The following is a 21776-nucleotide window of genomic DNA, read 5'->3' on the forward strand; positions in this document are numbered from 1 at the left end:
GCTGTAGTCAATTAACAGAATTCTCATGTACTTACGGTGTTCCTTTTGCCCAGGTGGGAAAGGGCAGTTTGAATTGCAATAGAGATTATGGGGATCTTCTTGAAACATGTAGGTATTACAGACTGGGTCAGGAAGAGGTTGAAAATGTCAGTGAAGACACTTGCCAGTTGGTCAGCGCATGCTCTGAGAACACGTCCTGGTAATCCGTCTGGGCCTGCGGCCTTGTGAATGTTAACCTGTTTAAAGGTCTTACTCATGTTGGCTACGGAGAGCGTAATCACACAGTTGTCCGGAACAGCCGGTGCTCTCATGCATAGTTCAGTGTTGCCAACCTCGAAGCGCGCATAGAAGGTATTTAGCTCGTTTGGTAGGCTCGTGTCACTGGGTAGGTCCCTTTTGTCATCTGTGATAGTTTGCCTGCCACATCCGACAAGTGTTAGAGCCGGTGTAGTAATCTTGGTCCTGTATTGACGCTTTGCCGGTTTGATGGTTCGTTGGAGGGCGTAGCGGGAGTTCTTTGAAAGCGGCAGCTCTACCCTTTAAGATTAGTGTCTCGCTCCTTGAATGTAGCAGCTCTACCCTTTAGCTCAGTGCGGATGTTGCCTGTAATCCATGGCTTCTGGTTGGGATATGTACGTACGGCCACTGTGGGGACGACATCATCGATGCACTTATTAATGAAGCTGGGGACTGATGTGGTAAACTCCTCAATGTTATCAGATGACTACCGGAAACGTATTCAGTCTGTGCTAGAGAAACAATCCCGTAGTTTAGCATTCGCTTCATCGAACCACATCCATATTGAGCGTGTCACTGATACTTCCTTTTTTAGTTTTTGCTTGTAAGCTGGAATCAGGAGGATAGAGTTATGGTCAGATTTGCTGAATGGAGGGCGAGGGAGAGCTTTGTATACTTCTCTGTGTGTGGAGTAAAGGTGGTCTAGAGTTTTTTTCACCTCTAGTTGCCTAGGTGACATGCTGGTAGAAATTAGGTAAAACGGATTTCAGTTTTCCTGCTTTAAAATCACCGGCCACTAGGAGTGCCGCCTCTAGGTGAGCATTGTCTTGTTTGCTTATGGCCCTGTACAGCTCGCTGAGTGCGGTCTTAGTGCCAGCATAGGTTTGTAGTGGAAAATGGACATCTACGAAACACATTGATGAAAACTCGCTCAGGAAATCCCAGGACATATTTGCAATAATACTTTAATAAGCTCACATAGTCGCTGTCACAAACAATTTCCCAGTGAGCAATCAATTTTTGTACTTACAGCATTCATAAAATGTATTAATTCATCAGGTTTTTGACATTTGTGACCGACCGCCTCGATTCGGTCTTATGTAGCAATATTTGAAATGGTGTTTTTTACATTAGATAAAAGTAGAGACTCAGAGCTAGAAAATGATATATCATACACTGCAGTTGAGGAACAATGGGAAAGTAATTCTGCTTTGAACGTTTTTAAACTTGTAACCCCACTTTTGAGAAAATGGCCCTTGAATGTTTTGGTACCTACTGGAGAGCTCTTCTTTGTCTACATCCATTCAGTCGTTCTCGATGGCTAACGTTATATCTTTCAAAAATGGCGCGGTAGAAAGGACTGTCTACACATACTGAACGGATCACGTTATAGACAGAAGCACGCTACATGGCAGACCGATCCAAACTTCCAGCCCATCCATTATCTCAGCTAATCATGGCTAGCGGGAAGGTTCCTGTCTTTTTCTGTTGCTAAACCAACTAGGCTCGTAATTTATTTATTAGTCTTTATGGATGGAATACAAGTTTGTTATTAAGGCACATAAAAGTTCACATTAAATGGATTATGCAGAGAGGGAAAATCGAGCTATTTAGTAACTAATCACTGTGTGACTGCAATACACACACCACTCGAGAGCCCTCTCATCCAGTGCCATAAAACGCTGATCCGGTCAGATCTGTGGGTGATGGTGATGTTATGGAGGATGGCATGGAGGATGGCATGGAGGATGGCATGGTCACTACTCAGACCCAGTTATAACCCTCCTTTAAATAATGATCATATCTATGCAAATTCAGACATTCATCAGAAATTCAGACATTCACGCCTAAGTGGCGTGCTGGCAGAATAGCAACGGAAGATGAACTGCTAAGTATTGAACTCATCATGGGTGTCTCTCAAATGGCAGAACAAAAGCCTGCACATACATACAGTAGCTTTCTGGTTCCACACCTATCTAAACCGCTCAGATCTCTAGTAGCTTTCTGGTTCCACACCTATCTAAACCGCTCAGATCTCCAGTAGCTTTCTGGTTCCACACCTATCTAAACCGCTCAGATCTCTAGTAGCTTTCTGGTTCCACACCTATCTAAACCGCTCAGATCTCTAGTAGCTTTCTGATTCCACACCTATCTAAACCGCTCAGATCTCTAGTAGCTTTCTGGTTCCACACCTATCTAAACCGCTCAGATCTCTAGTAGCTTTCTGGTTCCACACCTATCCAAACCGCTCAGATCTCTAGTAGCTTTCTGGTTCCACACCTATCTAAACCGCTCAGATCTCTAGTAGCTTTCTGGTTCCACACCTATCTAAACCGCTCAGATCTCTAGTAGCTTTCTGGTTCCACACCTATCTAAACCACTCAGATCTCTAGTAGCTTTCTGGTTCCACACCTATCTAAACCGCTCAGATCTCTAGTAGCTTTCTGGTTCCACACCTATCTAAACCGCTCAGATCTCTAGTAGCTTTCTGGTTCCACACCTATCTAAACCGCTCAGATCTCTAGTAGCTTTCTGGTTCCACACCTATCTAAACCGCTCAGATCTCTAGTAGCTTTCTGGTTCCACACCTATCTAAACCGCTCAGATCTCTAGTAGCTTTCTGGTTCCACAACTATCTAAACCGCTCAGATCTCTAGTAGCTTTCTGGTTCCACACCTATCCAAACCGCTCAGATCTCTAGTAGCTTTCTGGTTCCACACCTATCTAAACCGCTCAGATCTCTAGTAGCTTTCTGGTTCCACACCTATCTAAACCGCTCAGATCTCTAGTAGCTTTCTGGTTCCACACCTATCTAAACCGCTCAGATCTCTAGTAGCTTTCTGGTTCCACACCTATCTAAACCGGCTCAGATCTCTAGTAGCTTTCTGGTTCCACACCTATCTAAACCGCTCAGATCTCTAGTAGCTTTCTGGTTCCACACCTATCTAAACCGCTCAGATCTCTAGTAGCTTTCTGGTTCCACACCTATCTAAACCGCTCAGATCTCTAGTAGCTTTCTGGTTCCACACCTATCTAAACCGCTCAGATCTCTAGTAGCTTTCTGGTTCCACACCTATCTAAACCGCTCAGATCTCTAGTAGCTTTCTGGTTCCACACCTATCTAAACCGCTCAGATCTCTAGTAGCTTTCTGGTTCCACACCTATCTAAACCGCTCAGATCTCTAGTAGCTTTCTGGTTCCACACCTATCCAAACCGCTCAGATCTCTAGTAGCTTTCTGGTTCCACACCTATCCAAACCGCTCAGATCTCTAGTAGCTTTCTGGTTCCACACCTATCTAAACCGCTCAGATCTCTAGTAGCTTTCTGGTTCCACACCTATCCAAACCGCTCAGATCTCTAGTAGCTTTCTGGTTCCACACCTATCCAAACCGCTCAGATCTCTAGTAGCTTTCTGGTTCCACACCTATCCAAACCGCTCAGATCTCTAGTAGCTTTCTGGTTCCACACCTATCTAAACCGCTCAGATCTCTAGTAGCTTTCTGGTTCCACACCTATCTAAACCGCTCAGATCTCTAGTAGCTTTCTGGTTCCACACCTATCTAAACCGCTCAGATCTCTAGTAGCTTTCTGGTTCCACACCTATCTAAACCGCTCAGATCTCTAGTAGCTTTCTGGTTCCACACCTATCTAAACCGCTCAGATCTCTAGTAGCTTTCTGGTTCCACACCTATCTAAACCGCTCAGATCTCTAGTAGCTTTCTGGTTCCACACCTATCTAAACCGCTCAGATCTCTAGTAGCTTTCTGGTTCCACACCTATCTAAACCGCTCAGATCTCTAGTAGCTTTCTGGTTCCACACCTATCTAAACCGCTCAGATCTCTAGTAGCTTTCTGGTTCCACACCTATCTAAACCGCTCAGATCTCTAGTAGCTTTCTGGTTCCACACCTATCTAAACCGCTCAGATCTCTAGTAGCTTTCTGGTTCCACACCTATCTAAACCGCTCAGATCTCTAGTAGCTTTCTGGTTCCACACCTATCCAAACCGCTCAGATCTCTAGTAGCTTTCTGGTTCCACACCTATCCAAACCGCTCAGATCTCTAGTAGCTTTCTGGTTCCACACCTATCCAAACCGCTCAGATCTCTAGTAGCTTTCTGGTTCCACACCTATCCAAACCGCTCAGATCTCTAGTAGCTTTCTGGTTCCACACCTATCTAAACCGCTCAGATCTCTAGTAGCTTTCTGGTTCCACACCTATCTAAACCGCTCAGATCTCTAGTAGCTTTCTGGTTCCACACCTATCTAAACCGCTCAGATCTCTAGTAGCTTTCTGGTTCCACACCTATCTAAACCGCTCAGATCTCTAGTAGCTTTCTGGTTCCACACCTATCTAAACCGCTCAGATCTCTAGTAGCTTTCTGGTTCCACACCTATCTAAACCGCTCAGATCTCTAGTAGCTTTCTGGTTCCACACCTATCTAAACCGCTCAGATCTCTAGTAGCTTTCTGGTTCCACACCTATCTAAACCGCTCAGATCTCCACAAGTGTGTAGGGCTTGACGTGTTATTGGCTGTGGGTGTGATGAGCATGTCTGACCATTCAGGGGGATTTCTTCCTCTACTTGTGCTTCCATAGAGCTTCCATTTTGTCCATTGCCCCCTGGTGTCCTTCTGTAGTACTGCTTCCAACGGGGACTAACGGCAGCCATTTTTGTTTTTTGTTCACCTTTCCCCAGGTATGCAGTCATTGCCTTTGGCTGTGCCAGCTGTCCTAAGATCACGTGTGGGCGTGAGGGGTGCGGCACAGAGTTCTGCTACCACTGTAAGCAGCTGTGGCACCCCAACCAGACGTGTGACGCCGCCCGGCAGCAGAGAGCCCAGAGCCTGAGGCTGCGCACCTTCCGCTCCTCGTCTCTCAACTACAGCCAGGAGAGTGGCGCTGCAGGTAACACTCAGTCACTCACGGCTCCATCTGTTCATCAGTTCACACAGAGGAGGATGAATCTGATCTGTCCGTTCCTTCTCTCTCACCGTCACCAGCTGATGACATCAAGCCGTGTCCGCGCTGTGCTGCTTACATCATCAAGATGAACGACGGTAGCTGTAACCACATGACCTGTGCTGTGTGCGGCTGTGAGTTCTGCTGGCTCTGCATGAAGGAGATCTCTGACCTGCACTACCTGAGGTGAGAAAACAAACCCCTTACTGTTCTTCTTGTCTTTCTTTAACTAACACTGTCTTGTTTTACTTCTACTGATTGAGGAACGTTTTACTTGTAATGACTGTAGTGACTGTGGTTGTCTTACCTACCTTAGTTGACTGTGATATGTGGTTGTCTTACCTACCTTAGTTGACTGTAAGTCACTCTGGATCAGAGCGTTTGATAAATCAAATCAAATCAAATGTTATTTGTCACATGCGCCGAATACAACAGGTGTAGACCTTAAAGTGAAATGCTTACTTACAAGCCCTTAACCAACAATGCAGTTTTAAGTAAAAAATAATTAAAGAGCAGCAGTAAAATAACAGTAGCGAGGCTATATACAGGGGGTACCGGTACAGAGTCAATGTGCGGGGGCACCGGCTAGTTGAGGTAATATGTACATGTGGGTAGAGTTAAAGTGACCATGCATAAATCATTAACAGAGTAGCAGCAGCGTAAAAGGATGGGGTGGGGGGGGCAGTGCAAATAGTCCGGGTAGCCATGATTAGCTGTTCAGGAGTCTTATGGCTTGGAGGTAGAAGCTGTTAAGAAGCCTTTTGGACCTAGACTTGGCGCTCCGGTACCGCTTGCCATGCGGTAGCAGAGAGATCAGTCTATGACTAGGGTGGCTGGAGTCTTTGACAATTTTTAGTGCCTTCCTCTGACACCGCCTGGTATAGAGGTCCTGGATGATCAGCGTGGCAGATGTGTTGTTACCTACCCTTACCACCTGGGGGCGGCCCGTCAGGAAGTCCAGGATCCAGTTGCAGAGGGAGGTGTTTAGTCCCAGGATCCTTAGCTTAGTGATGAGCTTAGAGGGCACTATGGTGTTGAATGCTGAGCTGTAGTCAATGAATAGCATTCTCACGTAGGTGTTCCTCTTGTCCAGGTGGGAAAGGGCAGTGTGGAGTGCAATAGAGATTGCATCATCTGTGGATCTGTTGGGGCGGTATGCAAATTGGAGTGGGTCTAGGGTTTCTGGGATAATGGTGTTGATGTGAGCCATAACCAGCCTTTCAAAGCACTTCATGGCTACAGACGTGAGTGCTATGGGTCGGTAGTCATTTAGGCAGGTTATCTTAGTGTTCTTGGGCACAGGGACTATGGTGGTCTGCTTGAAACATGTTGGTATTACAGACTCAGTCAGGGACATGTTGAAAATGTCAGTGAAGACACTTGCCAGTTGGTCAGCACATGCTCGGAGTACACGTCCTGGTAATCCGTCTGGCCCTGCGGACTTGTGAATGTTGACTTGCTGAAAAGTCTTACTCACATCGGCTACAGAGAGCGTGATCACATAGTCATCCAGAACAGCTGATGCTCTCATGCGTGCTTCAGTGTTGCTTGCCTCGAAGCGAGCATAGAAGTGGTTTAGCTCGTCTGGTAGGCTCGTGTCACTGGGCAGCTCGCGGCTGTGCTTCCCTTTGTAGTCTGTAATAGTTTTGAAACCCTGCCACATCCGACGAGCGTCGGAGCCGGTGTAGTAGGATTCCATCTTAGTCCTGTATTGACTCTTTGCCTGTTTGATGGTTCATCGGAGGGCATAGCGGGATTTCTTATAAGCGTCCGGGTTAGAGTCCCGCTCCTTGAAAGCGGCAGCTCTACCCTTTAGCTGAGCGCGGATGTTGCCTGTAATCCATGGCTTCTGGTTGGGGTATGTACGTACGGTCACTGTGGGGACGACATCATCGATGCACTTATTGATGAAGCCAGTGACTGATGTGGTGTACTCCTCAATGCTATCTGAAGAATCCCTGAACATATTCCTGTCTGTGCTAGCAAAACAGTCCTGTAGCTTAGCATCTGCTTCATCTGACCACTTCCTTATTGACCGAGTCACTGGTGCTTCCTGCTTTATGACCAATGTTAAAGAGCCACTGAACACAACGATTGGCACGTATGCTTTTCTGTTGCTCATTAGAAAAAACAGATTTCAGTCTTGGAGGTGTGTTTCCTGACCGATTCTGTGTTTGGTTAATGGTGTTTGGTTAATGATGTTTGGCCCCATGACACTGAACCCGTTTTACTTCCTCAAAATCCCCAGAATGAATCTAAGATGACTGAAGAAATCTGTAAGAAATGTTGACGTTTTTGTCGGATGTTTTAGTTGAGTAGTTTGACATCTAACTAAGGTGTTTGATGCAGTATTTCTCAACATGTTGTCTTCTGGAAACAAAGATCTGCTCACTGGCTGCTATTGGATAGAGAGCAATCACAGCAGCTGTTCGCCCTATGTTAGTGGGCAAATGGACATTGTCAAATCAAAACCCAACCTTCATTGACCTATTGTGACGCAGGGATCTTCCAAACTCAGCTTTAGACCAGACCGACTTTATGACCCAAAATTATCCGATTTACATTTTGGAGTCAGTTTTGACACTAGACTGTTTCTGTCTCATATCGATGCCACAAAGGGATTCATTACTTTTTAAAGGCAGTCGCTCTTTAATGTAAATACATAAAACACATTGCTTTTTTCATTGAGGGTAAGGGGTTATGATTGGTTTGCACACATTGCTTTTCTAATCTGCTCTGACAGTGAAAGTGAAGTAACAAAATCTCTCCCCTCCAGCCCATCAGGCTGCACCTTCTGGGGTAAGAAGCCGTGGAGCAGGAAGAAGAAGATCCTGTGGCAGCTGGGCACGCTGGTGGGCGCTCCGGTGGGCATCGCTCTGATCGCTGGCATCGCCATCCCCGCCATGATCATAGGCATCCCTGTCTACGTGGGGAGAAAGGTGAGGTAACCCTAACACAGGACGCAGGAAACCACTGACACACACAGCTCCAAACGGTTAAATGAATCTGCTTGTACTAGAAGCACATAGAAAACAGAGGGAAACAGGGAGGTATTTCATACAGCCACTGCTGTTGCTGCCAATGCTACTGCTGCTTTAAAGATACATTATTGGACTTATAAATTAATTATATACAGTGCCTTCAGAAAGTATTCACACCCCTTAACCTTTTGTTGTTGTTACAGCCTGGATTAAATAGATGTTTTTGTCTCATCCATCTACACACAATACCCCATAATGGCAACGTGAAAACATGTTTTTAGAATTTTTTTGCCAATTATATTGAAAATTAAAATACATAAGTATTTACTCCTCTAGAATGACCTTTGGCAGTGATTTATAGATGTGAATCTTTCTGGGTAAGTCTATAAGAGCTTTGTAGGCCTTATTTATAAATATTGCGTAATACTACTTAAGAAAGGAATTTAAAATGGCCGTATGCATAGAAAAAGTGTCCTAGGAGCGTCATAGACACACCGGTAGGAGATAACCATACACACACCGGGAGGAGATAACCATACACACACCGGTAGGAGATAACCATACACACACCGGGAGGAGATAACCATACACACACCGGGAGGAGATAACCATACACACACCGGGGGGAGATAACCATACACACACCGGGGGGAGATAACCATACACACACCGGGGGGAGATAACCATACACACACCGGGAGGAGATAACCATACACACACCGGGAGGAGATAACCATACACACACCGGGAGGAGATAACCATACACACACCGGGAGGGAGATAACCATACACACACCGGGAGGAGATAACCATACACACACCGGGAGGAGATAACCATACACACACCGGGAGGAGATAACCATACACACACCGGGAGGAGATAACCATACACACACCGGGAGGAGATAACCATACACACACCGGGAGGAGAGAACCATAGACACACCGGGAGGAGAGAACCATAGACACACCGGGAGGAGAGAACCATACACACACCGGGAGGAGATAGCCATACACACACCGGGAGGAGGTAACCATACACACACCGGGAGGAGATAACCATACACACACCGGGAGGAGATAACCATACACACACCGGGAGGAGAGAACCATACACACACCGGGAGGAGAGAACCATACACACACCGGGAGGAGAGAACCATACACACACCGGGAGGAGAGAACCATACACACACCGGGGGGAGATAACCATACACACACCGGGAGGAGAGAACCATACACACACCGGGAGGAGATAACCATACACACACCGGGGGGAGATAACCATACACACACCGGGGGGAGATAACCATACACACACCGGGAGGAGATAACCATACACACACCGGGAGGAGATAACCATACACACACCGGGAGGAGATAACCATTGAAATACCAGTTGTTCTCAGTGCTCATGCACGACCTTGGCTATTTGCATTTCGAAACGCCCCTAATTAACTATATATGGTCAAAATCACCCTTTAAATCCCGTTGGGATTACCATTACCATACCATTAAATACAAAAAAAGCAAAGACTTCTTTATTTTAAAAAAATAAACTGAAATAAAGGTGCTAGTGTCAGAAACCAAAATATTTTATTTGTCTCGCTCAGTTGTGGTTTGACCAGTAAAAATAAAACCAAAGCTACAGAGAGAGGACCATTAGGACAATTCAAGTTGCTTTAACAATGAGAAATATACTTCAAATGAGTAGACAACTCACCAATAAGCCATCCATCCTCAACAGCTCCCCCTGTAGGACAACATGATGTTCTGCAGAATGAACGAGTCGTGACCTGGTCGCCCGAGTCGTGACCTGGTTGCCAACTGGTCGCCCGAGTCGTGACCTGGTCGCCACCTGGTCGCCCGAGTCGTGACCTGGTCGCCACCTGGTCGCCACCTGGTCACAACATGCAGCAGTGTTTTGATCATCAGACAACCTATCACCTGCACATTAAGAGCCTTTTCTGTTCACATAGTTGAACTTGTTTTGGGATGGTGCTTTTATGGTGATGTGGGTGCCGTCTGTTGCTCCGTTTATGTTTGGGAACCCATTGATGACATGGCAAAGAAACCCCTCTTGACTTCAACCTGTTGTGCGATGGTTTATGGAAATTGTATGTTAGTTTGTTTTACTGATGATTGCATCCAAAACATTGGCTCATCGAGGGCTGTGAGATGCCAGTCGGCAAGCTCCCGTTGAAAAGTGCTCGTTGCCGAAAACCCGAGGGTTGATAGCACTTGGATGTGCACCGGAATGGCATGCGTTTGCCTTTTTTAAAGTAGGTCTCAAATCCTCGCAAAGAGCCTATAAGATTGGTTTTTGGGAAACGATATCTAATGATATCGTTCTGCAAAAAAAAAAAAACACCTGTCTCTAAAAACGTGCTCTCTGCGAAATGCAGCGTGTGCCAAATTTTCCAACCGAGCAAGATCAGCCATCTCTCATTGGATTTCCCACCATCTCGGTCTTTTATAGTATTTACCTCTTAATTTAACAAAGTACTTTCTATGGATTATTATTTTAACAACTGATGTGGTCAAATTCTGTCAAGAGACTGTAGGCTGCATGAACTCACAAGGGAAATCCAATGAAATAGAACAATTATTCAATTACTCTCACAATTTCAGAAATGTCTAACATATTTCCCCCGTTCTATGCTTGACAAGCAGTTCCCTGATTCCGCTACTCTGTGCAGATGCATGGTCATGGCTATATAAAGTTACTCTCATATTGAGAAATATCAAACTTTGCGTGGAAATGATCCCCCAGATGTGTGCTGGTTGATGAATGAGGCCCCTGGATTGTATTTGCACGTCTTCCTCCCTATTTTAAAATTCTTCAAGCTCTGTCAAGTTGGTTGTTGATCATTACTAGACAGCCATTTTCAAACCGATTTTAAGTCAAAACTGTAACTAGGCCACGCAGGAACACTCAATGTCGTCTTGGTCAGCAACTCCAGTGTAGATTTGGCGTTGTGTTTTAGGTTATTGTCCTGCTGAAAGGTGAATTCATCTCCCAGTGTCTGGTGGAAAGTAGACTGAACCAGGTTTTCCTTTAGGATTTTGCCTGTGCTCAGCTCCATTCCGTTTCTTTTTTATCCTGAAAAACTCCCCAGTCCTTAACAATTACAATTACAAGCATACTCATAACGTGATGCAGCCACCACCATGCTTGAAAATATGGAGAGTGGTACTCAGTGATGCGTTGTATTGGATTTGCCTCAAACATAACGCTTTTTGAACTCAGGACAAAAAGTGAATTGCTTTGCCACATTTCTTGCAGTATTACTTTAGTGCCTTGTTGCAAACAGGATGCATGTTTTTGAATATTTGTATTCTGTACGGGCTTCCTTCTTTTCACTCTGTCATTTAGGTTCGTATTGTGGAGTAACTACAATGTTGTTGATCCATCCTCAGTTTTCTCCTATCACAGCCATTAAACTCTGTAACTGTTTTAAAGTCACCATTGGCCTCATGGTGAAATCCCTGATTCGTTTCCTTCCTCTCCGGCAACTGAGTTAGGAAGGACGCCTGTATCTTTGTAGTGACTGGGTGTATTGATACACCATCCAATGTGTAATAACTTCACTATGCTCAAAGGGATATTCAATGGCAGCCTTTTTATTTATTTTACCCATCTACCAATAGGTGCCCTTTGCAAAGCATTGGAAAATCTCCCTGGTCTTTGTGGTTGAATCCGTTTGAAAATAAGCAAAGAGAAACGACAGTCCATCATTACTTTAAGACATCAAGGCCAGTCAATACGGAACATTTCAAGAACTTTGAAAGTTTCTTCAAGTGCAGTCGCAAAAACCATCAAGCGCTATGATGAAACTGGCTCTAATGAGGACCGCCACAGGAATGGAAGACCCAGAGTTACCTCTGCTGTGGAGTATAAGTTCATTAGAGTTACCAGCCTCAGAAATTGCAGCCCAAATAAATGCTTCAGAGTTCAAGTAACAGACACATCTCAACATCAACTGTTCAGAGGAGACTGTGTGAATCAGGCCTTCATGGTCGAATTGCTGCAAAGAAACCACTACTAAAGGACACCAATAATAAGAAGAGACTTGCTTGGGCCAAGAAACACAAGCAATGGACATTAAACTGGTGTCCAAATTGGAGATTTTTGGTTCCAACCGCTGTGTCTTTGTGAGACGCAGAGTAGGTGAACGGAAGATCTCTGCATGTGTGGTTCCCACCGTGAAGCATGGAGGAGGAGGTGTGATGGTGCTATGCTGGTGACACTGTCAATGATTTATTTAGAATTCAAGGCACTCTTAACCAGCATGGCTACCACAGCATTCTGCAGCGATACGCCATCCCATCTGGTTCTGGCTTAGTGGGACTATCATTTGTTTTTCAACAGGACAATGACACAATACACACCTCCAGGCTGTGTAAGGCTATTTTACAAAGAAGTAGAATTATGGAGTGCTGCATCAGATGACCTGGCCTCCACAATCCCCCGACCTCAATCAAATTGAGATGGTTTGGGATGAATCGGACCACAGAGTGAAGGAAAAGCAGCCAACAAGTGCTCAGCATATGTGGGAACTCCTTCAAGACTGTTGGAAAAGCATTCCAGGTGAAGCTGGTTGAGAGAATGCCAAGAGTGTGCAAATCTGTCATCAAGGCAAAGGGTGGCTATTTGAAGAATCTCAAATATAAAATATATTTTTTGATTTGTTTAACACTTTTTTGGTTACTACATGATTCCATATGTGTTATTTCATAGTTTTGATGTCTTCACTATTATTCTACAATGTAGACTAAAGAAAAACCCTGGAATGTGTTCTAAAACATTTGACCGGTAGTGTATGTTGATCTTTTGACCGGTAGTGTATGTTGATCTTTTGACCGGTAGTGTATGTTGATCTTTTGACCGGTAGTGTATGTTGATCTTTTGACCGGTAGTGTGTGTTGATCTTTTGACCGGTAGTGTATGTTGATCTTTTGACCGGTAGTGTATGTTGATCTTTTGACCGGTAGTGTATGTTGATCTTGCCTTCTGTTGGGAAGTCAAAACTGCTCATCAGCCTCGCTACGTTGTCCTCATGAAGGCGTGATCTGGAGGCAGTCTTTACTCTGTTTTGGAGAAAGAATCCCCTCTCGGAGGGCACACTGGAAACGGATAATCAACACAATCTTACCCAGTCGGGGAACACTTAGCTGAAGTCTTTTATGAAGTCCTCCCCTCTTTAACGTGAGTAAAAATAGAAACACAACACTAATGTCCAGCAGCTTGAGGATTTAATATCATATTCTCACCCAACAATAATGTCCAGCAGCTTGAGGATTTATCATATGAAGAATATTTCACTTTGAAGTTGGAGCACATCACTGCTATTTCATCAATGAATAAAAAGCCTTATTTTGCATTGGGTTTCTTTTTCTGACAGTTTGGCCGGCAACAATTGTATTTATCAGCGAAAAAACTGCATTTACCAGCTAACAAAACCCTGCAACCAACATGGATGCATGACATGTTGGCAACATATGATTAGATAGAATTACCATCCACTGTCTAACTTCAGCTGTTTGAGCACTAGTTCCTAGCCGTTACTTGGAAGTAGGAACTTAGTTGTTCAGTAAAATCAGGGTCATCCTTAATGAGGCTTGGAGTTTGGTTTGTGTATCTGGGGGCTACAGCAGTCTGTAATCTCCCTGTGTTAAAGTCTGTAATCTCCCTGTGTTAAAGTCTGTAATCTCCCTGTGTTAAAGTCTGTAATCTCCCTGTGTTAAAGTCTGTAATCTCCCTGTGTTAAAGTCTGTAATCTCCCTGTGTTAAAGTCTGTAATCTCCCTGTGTTAAAGTCTGTAATCTCCCTGTGTTAAAGTCTGTAATCTCCCTGTGTTAAAGTCTGTAATCTCCCTGTGTTAAAGTCTGTAATCTCCCTGTGTTAAAGTCTGTAATCTCCCTGTGTTAAAGTCTGTAATCTCCCTGTGTTAAAGTCTGTAATCTCCCTGTGTTAAAGTCTGTAATCTCCCTGTGTTAAAGTCTGTAATCTCCCTGTGTTAAAGTCTGTAATCTCCCTGTGTTCAAGTCTGTAATCTCCCTGTGTTAAAGTCTGTAATCTCCCTGTGTTCAAGTCTGTAATCTCCCTGTGTTAAAGTCTGTAATCTCCCTGTGTTAAAGTCTGTAATCTCCTGTGTTAAAGTCTGTAATCTCCTGTGTTAAAGTCTGTAATCTCCCTGTGTTAAAGTCTGTAATCTCCCTGTGTTAAAGTCTGTAATCTCCCTGTGTTAAAGTCTGTAATCTCCCTGTGTTAAAGTCTGTAATCTCCCTGTGTTAAAGTCTGTAATCTCCCTGTGTTAAAGTCTGTGACATCTCTGTTACTAACATCCCTCTCCTCTTCCCTCCCTCCCTCCCTCCCTCCCTCCCTCCCTCCCTCCCTCCCTCCCTCCCTCCCTCCCTCTCCTCTCCTCTCCTCTCCTCTCCCTCCCTCCCTCCCTCCCCTCTCCTCTCCTCTCCCTCCCTCCCTCCCTCCTCTCCCTCCCTCCCTCCCTCTCCTCTTCCTCTTACTCTTCCCTCTCCTCCTCTTCCTTCCTCCTCCTCTTCCTCCCCCCTCTTCTCTCAGATTCACAATCGCTATGAAGGAAAGGACATGTCCAAACACAAGAGGAACTTGGTGATAGCGGGCGGCGTGACCTTGTCTGTCATTGTCTCCCCCGTGGTAGCGGCAGTTACTGTTGGTAAGTCCCTCCCCCTAGTTCACTTATCATATCTAGAGGTTAGTTGGGTAGTTGATTAGTGAGTTAGTTACAACAAGACAAGCCATCTTCCATATCCTCTGTCACCCCCAGGGGGAAGTTCTATGATGTTCTTGTCACAATGACTGTTTTAGAAATGCTTTGTCCAATTTATTTAATACTTCATTCAGATCCACCATTAGCAGTTACTATAGCAGCATCTTCTTCTGTGGTTTTTCTGATTGTGTGTCTGTCTCCAGGCATCGGCGTGCCCATCATGCTGGCGTACGTCTACGGGGTGGTGCCCATCTCTCTGTGTCGCAGCGGGGGGTGTGGCGTCTCCGCCGGTAACGGGAAAGGGGTCCGCATCGAGTTTGATGATGAGAATGAGATGACCGTTGGGAGTGTGGCGGCTGCAACCGGTGAGTCATCATCATCATCAACACTCCTCTGTCTGAAACCTCTGCACTAGCCTGGTGACACATCTGTTTGTGCTGTAGAGCCAACTGGTCATGTACTGTATGCTCTTTGTCATGTCTGGCAAAACGGCACAAACAGATCTGGCACCAGGCAACCTCGTCATCTCCTGACTGTCCTGTCTGTTGTTGAGCTGGGTTGACTCCATCTGGCACCAGGCAACCTCGTCATCTCCTGACTGTCCTGTCTGTTGTTGAGCTGGGTTGACTCCATCTGGCACCAGGCAACCTCGTCATCTCCTGACTGTCCTGTCTGTTGTTGAGCTGGGTTGACTCCATCTGGCACCAGGCAACCTCGTCATCTCCTGACTGTCCTGTCTGTTGTTGAGCTGGGTTGACTCCATCTGGCCCACTGACTCACACACACCTGCCTTACTCTTCCCCTGTGTCTAGGCTAACAGCTGACTGATTGGCTTGTGTCGACTCCTCTCTCTCTCTCTCTCTCTCTCTCTCTCTCTCTCTCTCTCTCTGTCTCTGTCTCTGTCTCTGTCTCTGTCTCTCTCTCTCTCTCTCTCTCTCTCTCTCTCTGTCTCTGTCTCTGTCTCTGTCTCTGTCTCTCTCTCTCTCTCTCTCTCTCTCTCTCTCTCTCTCTCTCTCTCTCTCTCTGTCTCTGTCTCTGTCTCTGTCTCTGTCTCTGTCTCTGTCTCTGTCTCTGTCTCTGTCTCTCTCTCTCTCTCTGTCTCTGTCTCTGTCTCTGTCTCTGTCTCTGTCTCTGTCTCTCTCTCTGCATTTCTGCCAACACCATGGGACTGTTCTATTTGTCATTTTACACAATCTCCTCCACCACTCATCTCCACCACTCTCTTCCTCCTCCACCTCCACCTCCACTCTCCTCCACCACCACTCTCCTCCACCTCCACCACCACTCTCCTCCACCTCCACCACCACTCTCCTCCACCTCCACTCTCCTCCTCCTCCTCCACCACCACTCTCCTCCACCTCCACCTCCACTCTCCTCCTCCTCCACCACTCTCCTCCACCTCCACTCTCCTCCACCTCCACTTTCCTCCACCTCCACTCTCCTCCACCTCCACTCTCCTCCTCCTCCTCCACCACTCTCCTCCACCTCCACTCTCCTCCACCTCCACTCTCCTCCACCTCCACTCTCCTCCTCCTCCACCACTCTCCTCCACCTCCACTCTCCTCCACCTCCACTCTCCTCCACCTCCACTCTCCTCCACCTCCACTTTCCTCCACCTCCACTCTCCTCCACCACCACTCTCCTCCACCACCACCTCCACCACCACTTTCCTCCACCACCACTCTCCTCCACCTCCACTCTCCTCCACCTCCACCACCACTCTCCTCCACCACCACCACTCTCCTCCGCCTCCACTCTCCTCCACTCTCCTCCACCTCCACTCTCCTCCACTCTCCTCCACTCACCTCCACTCTCCTCCTCCTCCACTCTCCTCCACCACCACTCTCCTCCTCCTCCTCCACTCTCCTCCTCCTCCTCCACTCTCCTCCACTCTCCTCCACTCTCCTCCACTCTCCTCCACTCTCCTCCACCTCCACTCATCTCCACCACCACTCTCCTCCTCCTCCACCACCACTCTCCTCCTCCTCCACCACCACTCTCCTCCTCCTCCACCACCACTCTCCTCCTCCTCCTCCACCACCACTCTCCTCCTCCTCCACCACCACTCTCCTCCTCCTCCACCACCACTCTCCTCCTCCTCCACCACCACTCTCCTCCTCCTCCACCACCACTCTCCTCCACCTCCTCTACCACCACTCTCCTCCACCTCCTCCACCACCACTCTCCTCCTCCTCCACCACCACTCTCCTCCTCCTCCTCCTCCTCCACCACCACTCTCCTCCTCCTCCTCCACCACCACTCTCCTCCTCCTCCTCCACCACCACCTCCTCCTCCTCCTCCACCACCACTCTCCTCCTCCTCCACCACCACTCTCCTCCTCCTCCACCACCACTCTCCTCCTCCTCCACCACCACTCTCCTCCTCCTCCACCACCACTCTCCTCCTCCTCCACCACCACTCTCCTCCACCTCCTCTACCACCACTCTCCTCCACCTCCTCCACCACCACTCTCCTCCTCCTCCACCACCACTCTCCTCCACCTCCTCCACCACTCTCCTCCTCCTCCTCCCCACCACTCTCCTCCTCCTCCTCCACCACCACTCTCCTCCTCCTCCACCACCACCACTCTCCTCCTCCTCCACCACCACTCTCCTCCTCCTCCACCACCACCACTCTCCTCCTCCTCCACCACCACTCTCCTCCTCCTCCTCCACCACCACTCTCCACCTCCTCCACCACCACTCTCCTCCTCCTCCACCACCACTCTCCTCCACCTCCTCCACCACCACTCTCCTCCACCTCCTCCACCACCACTCTCCTCATCCTCCACCACCACTCTCCTCATCCTCCACCACCACTCTCCTCCACCTCCTCCACCACCACTCTCCTCCACCTCCTCCACCACCACTCTCCTCCTCCTCCACCACCACTCTCCTCCACCTCCTCCACCACTCTCCTCCTCCTCCTCCACCACCACTCTCCTCCTCCTCCACCACCACTCTCCTCCTCCTCCTCCACCACCACTCTCCTCCTCCTCCACCACCACCACTCTCCTCCTCCTCCTCCACCACCACTCTCCTCCACCTCCTCCACCACCACCACTCTCCTCCTCCTCCTCCACCACCACTCTCCTCCACCTCCTCCACCACCACTCTCCTCCACCTCCTCCACCACCACTCTCCTCCACCTCCTCCACCACCACTCTCCTCCTCCACCACCACCACTCTCCTCCTCCTCCTCCACCACCACTCTCCTCCTCCTCCTCCACCACCACCACTCTCCTCCTCCTCCACCACCACCACTCTCCTCCTCCTCCGCCACCACTCTCCTCCTCCTCCACCACCACTCTCCTCCTCCTCCTCCACCACCACCACTCTCCTCCACCTCCTCCACCACCACTCTCCTCCTCCTCCACCACCACTCTCCTCCACCTCCTCCGCCACCACTCTCCTCCTCCTCCACCACCACTCTCCTCCTCCTCCTCCACCACCACCACTCTCCTCCACCTCCTCCACCACCACTCTCCTCCACCTCCTCCACCACCACTCTCCTCATCCTCCACCACCACTCTCCTCATCCTCCACCACCACTCTCCTCCACCTCCTCCACCACCACTCTCCTCCACCTCCTCCACCACCACTCTCCTCCACCTCCTCCACCACCACTCTCCTCCACCTCCTCCACCACCACTCTCCTCCACCTCCTCCACCACCACTCTCCTCCTCCTCCTCCACCACCACTCTCCTCCTCCTCCTCCACCACCACTCTCCTCCTCCTCCTCCACCACCACTCTCCTCCTCCTCCACCACCACCACTCTCCTCCTCCTCCTCCACCACCACTCTCCTCCACCTCCTCCACCACCACTCTCCTCCACCTCCTCCACCACCACTCTCCTCCACCTCCTCCACCACCACTCTCCTCCTCCACCACCACCACTCTCCTCCTCCTCCTCCACCACCACTCTCCTCCTCCTCCTCCACCACCACCACTCTCCTCCTCCTCCACCACCACCACTCTCCTCCTCCTCCGCCACCACTCTCCTCCTCCTCCACCACCACTCTCCTCCTCCTCCTCCACCACCACTCCTCCTCCTCCACCACCACTCTCCTCCTCCTCCACCACCACTCTCCTCCTCCTCCTCCACCACCACCACTCTCCTCCTCCTCCTCCACCACCACTCTCCTCCTCCTCCTCCACCACCACCACTCTCCTCCTCCTCCACCACCACCACTCTCCTCCTCCTCCGCCACCACTCTCCTCCTCCTCCGCCACCACTCTCCTCCTCCTCCACCACCACTCTCCTCCTCCTCCTCCGCCACCACTCTCCTCCTCCTCCACCACCACTCTCCTCCTCCTCCACCACCACCACTCTCCTCCTCCTCCGCCACCACTCTCCTCCACCTCCTCCACCACTCATGTTCTGTGTTCTGTGTTCCTCAGGTCCTGTTCTGTGTTCTTCAGGTCCTGTTCTCTGTTCTGTTCCTCAGGTACTAAAGTATCTTAAATGACATGTATTCTGTTATTCTCCTCAGACACCACATCAGTGGCAGAGACCAGACACAACCCCAGCATCGGAGAGGGCAGCGTGGGAGGTATGACTGGCAGTCTGAGTGCCAGCGGGAGCCACATGGACCGGATGGGCGCCATGAGGGACAACCTGAGTGAGAACGCCTCCACCATGGCGCTGGCTGGGGCCAGCATCACCGGCTCTCTGTCTGGCAGCGCCATGGTCAACTGCTATAACAGGTAGGGTGTCTGTCTGTCTGTCTGTCTGCCTGCCTGCCTGCCTGCCTGCCTGCCTGCCGGTCGGTCGTCACTTTAACTTACTGTTTAGAATCATTTAGGGTTCTTTAGAATTGTTTCTTTGATTCGATAGGACGTTATGGTCCTTTAGGTATACAGTGCATTCAGAAAGTATTCAGACCCCTTGACTTTTTCCACATTTTTTTAGGTTACAGCTTTATTCTAAATTGGATTAAATTGTTTTTTACCCTCATCAATCTACACACAATACCACATAATGACAAAGCAAAAACAGGTTTTTAGAAATGTTTGCAAATGTATAAAGAAAAAAAAAAGGGATATAACATTTACATAAGTATTCAGACCCTTTACTCAGTACTTTGTTGAAGCACCTTTGGCAGCGATTACAGTCTCTAGTCTTCTTGGGTATGACACTACAAGCTTGGCACACCTGTATTTGGGGAGTTTCTCCCATTCTTCTCTGCAGATCCTCTCAAGCTCTGTCAGGTTGGATGGGGAGCGTCGCTGCACAGCTATTTTCAGGTCTCTCCAGAGATGTTCAATCGGGTTCAAGTCCGGGCTCTGGCTGGGCCACTCAAGGACATTCAGAGACTTGTCCCGAAGCCACTCCTGCGTTGTCTTGGCTGTGTGCTTAGGGTCGTTGTCCTGTTGGAAGGTGACCCTTAACCCCAGTCTGAGGTCTTGAGCGCTCTGGAGCAGGTTTTCATCAAGGATCTCTCTTTACTTTGCTCCGTTCAGCTTTCCCTCAATCCTGACTAGTCTCCAGTCCCTGCCGCTGAAAAACATCCCCACAGCATGATGCCCCATGCTTCACCCCATGCTTCACCGTATAGATGGTGCCAGGTTTCCTCCAGACGTGACGTTTGGCATTCAGGCCAAAGAGTTCAATCTTGGTTTCATCAGAACAGATAATCTTGTTTCTCATGGTCTGAGTCCTTTAGGTTTATTTTGGCAAACTCCAAGCGGGCTGTCATGTGCCTTTTACTGAGGAGTGGCTTCCGTCTGGCCGCTCTACCATAAAGGCCTGATTGGTGGAGTGCTGCAGAGATGATTGTCCTTCTGGAAGGTTCTCCCATCTCCACAGAGGAACTCTGGAGCTCTGTCAGAGTGACTATCGGGTTCTTGGTCACCTCCCTGACCAAGGCCCTTCTCTAGGAAGAGTCTTGGTGGTTCCAGACTTTTCCATTTATGAATGACATTTTTTTGGTACCCTTCCCCAGATCTGTGCCTCGACACAATCCTGTCTCGGAGCTCTACGGACAATTCCTTCGTCCTCATGGCTTGGTTTTTGCTCTGACATGCACTGTCAACTGTGGGACTTTATATAGACAAATCATGTTCAATCAAATGAATTTACAACAGGTGGACTCCAATCAAGTTGTACAAACATCTCAAGGATGATCAATGGAAACAGGATGCAACTGAGCTCAATTTCAAGTTTCATAGCAAAGGGTTTGAAGATTTAAGTGCCAGTCAAAAGTTTGGACACACCTACTCATTCTATGGTTTTTCTTTATTTTTACTATTTTCTACATTGTAGAATAATAGTGAAGACATCAAAACTATGAAATAACACACATGGAATCATGTAGTAACCAAAAAAGTGTTAAAACAAATAAAAAATAAAAAATATTTGAGATTCTTCAAATAGCCACCCTTCATACTGTTCTCTCTGCTACCGCACGGCAAGCGGTACCGGAGCGCCAGGTCTAGGTCCAAAAGGCTTCTTAACAGCTTCTACCCCCAAGCCATAAGACTCCTGAACAGCTAATCAAATGGCTACCCGGACTATTTGCATTGCAAATTTGCAATAAAACTGGCCTTCTTGAGACTAGTTGAGTATCTGGAGCGTCAGCAATTGTGGGTTCGATTACAGGCTCAAAATGGCCAGAAACAAAGAAGCTCGTCAGTCTATTCTTGTTCTGAGAAATGAAGGCTATTCCATGCGAGAAATTGCCAAGAAACTGAAGATCTCGTACAACGCTGTGTACTACTCCCTTCACAGAACAGCGCAAACTGGCTCTAACCAGAATAGAAAGAGTGGGAGGACCCGGTGCACAACTGAGCAAGAGGACAAATACATTCGTGTCTAGTTTGAGAAACAGATGCCTCACAGGT

General features: G+C 48.1%; 1 protein-coding gene across 1 annotated transcript in view; it reads left to right on the forward strand.

Annotated features, from left to right (window-relative positions):
• LOC121555503 (E3 ubiquitin-protein ligase RNF19A) overlaps window positions 1–21776 on the forward strand; it is a 47415-nt gene that overhangs the window by 20917 nt on the left and 4722 nt on the right. Inside the window, exons 3-8 of the mRNA XM_045213175.1 lie at window positions 4937–5145; window positions 5241–5385; window positions 7976–8138; window positions 14764–14878; window positions 15136–15297; window positions 19427–19640. Of these exons, the coding sequence (XP_045069110.1) occupies window positions 4937–5145; window positions 5241–5385; window positions 7976–8138; window positions 14764–14878; window positions 15136–15297; window positions 19427–19640 (1008 nt within the window). The remainder of the gene's footprint in view (window positions 1–4936; window positions 5146–5240; window positions 5386–7975; window positions 8139–14763; window positions 14879–15135; window positions 15298–19426; window positions 19641–21776) is intronic.

Source organism: Coregonus clupeaformis, unplaced genomic scaffold (genome assembly GCF_020615455.1).
Source record: "Coregonus clupeaformis isolate EN_2021a unplaced genomic scaffold, ASM2061545v1 scaf0085, whole genome shotgun sequence".
Taxonomy (NCBI): Eukaryota; Metazoa; Chordata; class Actinopteri; order Salmoniformes; family Salmonidae; genus Coregonus; species Coregonus clupeaformis.